Below are 4,482 nucleotides of genomic sequence, written 5' to 3' on the forward strand. Positions count from 1 at the left end.
TGGTTTTCTTTGTTTAAAGTTTCTTAAGAGTTCAGCTGAAAACCTCAGCAAAAGTCTCCATTTGTTTAATAACATGAAAGAGATCTCAATAGTGATTCTTCTTTCCTATGTGCTTCATCTGAATTTATTTTCTCTGGTCTCAGGTGATTTTGCGATCCTGTTGCACTGTGGTTTGTCGGTCAAGCGGGCTCTGCTGCTGAACGTGGGCAGCTCTCTCACCTCCTTCATCGGTCTATACATCGCGCTGTCCGTCTCCACAGAAACGCTTGCTAAGGAGTGGATTTCGGCTGTCACCGCCGGCCTCTTTCTGTACGTGGGTCTGGCAGACATGGTACGTTACAATCTATTCAGTCGAAAATGCTTTCTCACATAACCGCATTATCAAGCTGTGAACAGTTTTCTCTTTCAAACTTCTCAGCGTGTTCAGCAGTCAAAAACAGCAGCAGTGTTTACTGTGACTCTAAACTTACACTGAATTTAATTTAACTCTGTTTTTGTCATCTAGCTTCCTTCCCTGGTTCATGTGGACACTAAAAGACCTTGGCTGATATTTTTCCTGCAGAATCTGGGACTTTTGAGCGGTTGGGGTATTTTGCTGCTCTTGTCCTTATATGAAGACCAAATAGGGCTGTGAATAGGGAGCATTTGTTCCTATATATCTGTCTGTGTAACTGCTGGAACATAAGATATATGTGCAATCAGAGCAGCCCTATGTGTTTTCATATGGAATATTTTTAGTGTTTTTAAATTACACTTAAATGGAAAAGCCTGCAGTTTAAAATCAACTTTGCATGTTTTCTACAAATTGCACATTCTTTCTCATTCATCAACATGAATCAATAATTCAGTTCACTCTAGATGAGATGTAAGGCTATTGATGTCTTTGAATTTAAATGTTATATTTTTATTAGTAAATGCATATAGGATATTTCTGTACTGTATTTTTTAAATAATATATTTTTAAAGGTATCGGCTCAAAACATATTAATGTATAATATGTTGATAGGAGTTCGTGATTCAAGTCTGCTCTTTCCTAAGAATTTTCATTTTTGGATGAACTATCCCTTTAAGAACTTCTGATGTGTTTTGTAGAAATAAAATCTGTAAATAAATCCAAGCAAATATTAAATGTCATATTTGTCTTCCAGAGGTCATTCTCTTCTAGATATCACATATAGAGCGTTCATAGTGCATGAAGACAATCTCTGTGATTTCATAAACTTTATGCAAGCCGTGAGGAGTCTAGTCAGCATTATGAGCGTGTGTGTGTGTGGTGATATGAGCTATTCGTAATGTTGTCCTCAGGTCAAACTCTATACACCGGGTTCACAAGGTTTATCTGGCATTACTGAACTGAACCACCTCGAAACCTCAAGTCGCTCAGCAGAACCACAGGACAATTACAGGCTAAAATAACCTTTACTCAGCAGGTGTACTTAAATACAGAGTGTCATCTGCAAACCACAGGAAACTACTGTTATCATATGTATTTAAAAATAGACATGATGGATTGATAGATAAACAGATGGATGGATAGATGGATGATAGACAGACGAATGGATGAACAGACAGACAGAGACAGATAGATTAAACCCTCTTTATTCAATATTCATTGCCATTTTTAAGCTATATTTGCATGTCAGCTGTTCTTTTTGGCCTGTTCTGTAAGAATGAACAAAGTTCACCCTCATCCAAACCATGTAAATCTTATCGTACGTCATAAACCTCGTGTCAATCGCTGTAGAGGTCACATGTTCATGAAATCAGATGCACAGACAGACAACAGAGAAACTCAGATTCTGACCTACATGATGGACCCACAGCACTGCGAATAGAAGGCCTTCAGAAGACTGACTAATGTAAAACAGACCTCAATCTCACACAGGGTTCACTCGCTTCAAGTCTTCAATTACTCAGTAGCTAATAAGAAAATTCATTTACATGAAGAATTAGTCCTTTAACTATGTTTTCTTAGACATCCGTTAAGATGAAATGAAGAAGAAACAGAGAGCTCCTGCTTCTCAGATGTTTTTCCTGAGAAAAAGACCCCGGTAACCTCACATCTAATCTCTCTAAAGTTTTAGAAATTATCTCTTTCTTATCAAATTCTCCTAAATGAAACCTCTCGAGTTGTGAATAAAACATAACCCTGGATGGACAAATAATAATCAGTTGCACTTACATTATGAATCTGCTGTTTGGATGCAGTTAACATTTCTTAACACTACATTTGTTTCTTTAAGGGTTAATATATAATCACCCATTTCAACAATTTCAAAAACAACAGGTAGTGAATGAACGACGACTGTAAATATTCGTTTAAGCTGATAGTGAGAGCAAACAACAGCATTTTTCTCATTCCATTGCACCAGTGAAAGTGCTTTAGGCCATCTAGTCTGAGGCATGTCAACAGGAAATAAAGGGGAAATTAATTGGACTATTTCTGATTTGTTTACATGATTAATTAATTCTTTCCCACCCACTAATGTCTTTCAGAAGTGATTTTCTGAAAAACGCAAGCATAAGCAGGTAATTGAAGTGTCAATCAAATGAAGTAAAAGAGCAGGATAAAAATAAAAAGTGGGTGCAATGCATAGATATCCAGTTCAAACTGCATCCTTATTATCTGTCAGTTTGTACTATCCAAAGTACAGGCCTACTTCCAAAGTCTTGGCACAATAAAGTATGTGGACTAATTTATCTGATGGTTTTGGATTTGGTTTATTGAAGTGTGTGCAGTTCTAATTAAGGCCTGAGCAAAGCCCAAACTAAACTACAGTCACATGAAACATCTAATCACCTCAGACATGCGCCGGTTTTTAAATGACTGCAGTAACTTTGCATAACCAACTATAATCTGGATTATAAAAGTGATCTTTGGATTGAAGTGTTTAGGAAAGTTTGACATTCACACTCTGAATGCATGTGGAGATCATATAATATAGGAATAACACAATGCTTCTCTCTACACTCTTAAAAATAAAGGTGCTTCAAAAGGTTCTTCAAGCGATGCCATAGAAGAACCATTTTTGGTTCCACAAAGAACCATTCAGTCAAAGGTTCTTTAAAGAACCATCTCTTTCTTGCGTTTTTGTAATCTGAAGAACCTTATTTCGCCACAAAGAACCTTTTGTGAAACAGAAAGGTTCTTCAGATGTTAAAGGTTCTTTATGGAACCATTTAGACAAAAAGGTTCTTCTATGGCATCGTGAAGCACCTTTATTTTTAAGAGTGTAGTGTACAGATAGTGTAAGTGCACATACAGAAGTGCTTCTCAAGTGGAATTTAGGTGTCTTTACATCAAGGGTACCCAAACTTGGCCGTGGAGGGCCGGTGTCCTAAAGAATTTAGCTCCACCTTGCCTCAAAACACCTGCCGGGAAGATTCTAGTATAAGAGCTTGATTAGCTGCTTCAGGTGTGTTTAAGTGGGGTTTGAGCAAACTCTTCAGGACACCGGCCCTCCAGGACCGAGTTTGGGCAATAATTTGAAAGTTGAATTTGAAAATAGTGAAACAAACCTCAATCAGTCTTTAAAAGACGGAATGAAAACTTAAGTCTTAGCACTGAATCCGGACCGCCTAATGAAACCAGACCACCTGCGGGTGATGGATTAATAGATTGGAAACGTCTGAGCCAAGCATGTTTAAAGCATCATCATTTAAGGTGGTCAGGGGCCCCTAGGCTGCTCTTTGTGTGAGGCCCCCCTTAATCATTATGCTTTACTGGAGAAATTTATTTAATGCCATACATGGTCCACATGCAAATAGTAAGGTGAACTGGCATACACACACACATTGAGACTACAGTGTTTCCTCTACATTCCCAGTGTCCCCACAGGATTTTGTGAGACTGTGATGGGTGCACATTGGTTCCTCTAGTCTAGGGGGTTCTGCGGGTATAAGAAAATTTTGTTCATTTTAAATTAAAATGCATAAATCTGGTGCATTTTGAGAGCAGAATCAAGTGACTAGATCAATGAAGAAATATGTGTTCTTTCTTAGTAGTAATTTATTTATTGGTTTCATAGATGTGAATGTGATGGTAGGGAACAATTTACACTATATAAATTCTTATAAAAGCTAAATGCCATTCTGTCAAGAGTCTTTTGTTGTTTGATTATCATTAATGCCGACACTTAACTCAAGACACAAGATTTTTACACATTTAAACAAAAATTCTTAATGACATGACTGGAAAAATTAATTTAATCATCTTGTATTAAATTTCATTTCAGTTCTACTTTCTGAGTATGAATTATCATATGCAGTAAAAACAACAACACTCAAGCACTGTAAAAGGGTTTTTCAACTGACTGGCTTCTCTCCTGTATGATTTCATCTGAGTCTCTTCAGACCTTAGAACTGTACATGAATTATGAGCTTCTAGAACATCTGACCTCCTAACTGAACTCCTTTTCACAAATTGAACATACAAATAAAAACAGTATAAATAATAAAAAATAAACAACAGTTCTTTCTTAG

At 36.9% G+C, this 4,482-nt stretch overlaps 1 protein-coding gene across 1 annotated transcript in view; it reads left to right on the plus strand.

The window, feature by feature from the left end:
* Positions 1-784, plus strand: part of LOC107694169 (zinc transporter ZIP4-like) — a 20,338-nt gene extending 19,554 nt beyond the window's left edge. Inside the window, exons 11-12 of the mRNA XM_016493787.1 lie at positions 144-331; positions 506-784. Coding sequence (XP_016349273.1) covers positions 144-331; positions 506-634 — 317 coding nt within the window. The 3' untranslated portion in view covers positions 635-784. The remainder of the gene's footprint in view (positions 1-143; positions 332-505) is intronic.
* The last annotated feature ends 3,698 nt before the right edge of the window (positions 785-4,482 follow it).

The sequence above is a fragment of the Sinocyclocheilus anshuiensis genome, unplaced genomic scaffold (genome assembly GCF_001515605.1).
Source record: "Sinocyclocheilus anshuiensis isolate Anshui unplaced genomic scaffold, SAMN03320099.WGS_v1.1 scaffold1110, whole genome shotgun sequence".
Lineage (NCBI taxonomy): Eukaryota > Metazoa > Chordata > Actinopteri > Cypriniformes > Cyprinidae > Sinocyclocheilus > Sinocyclocheilus anshuiensis.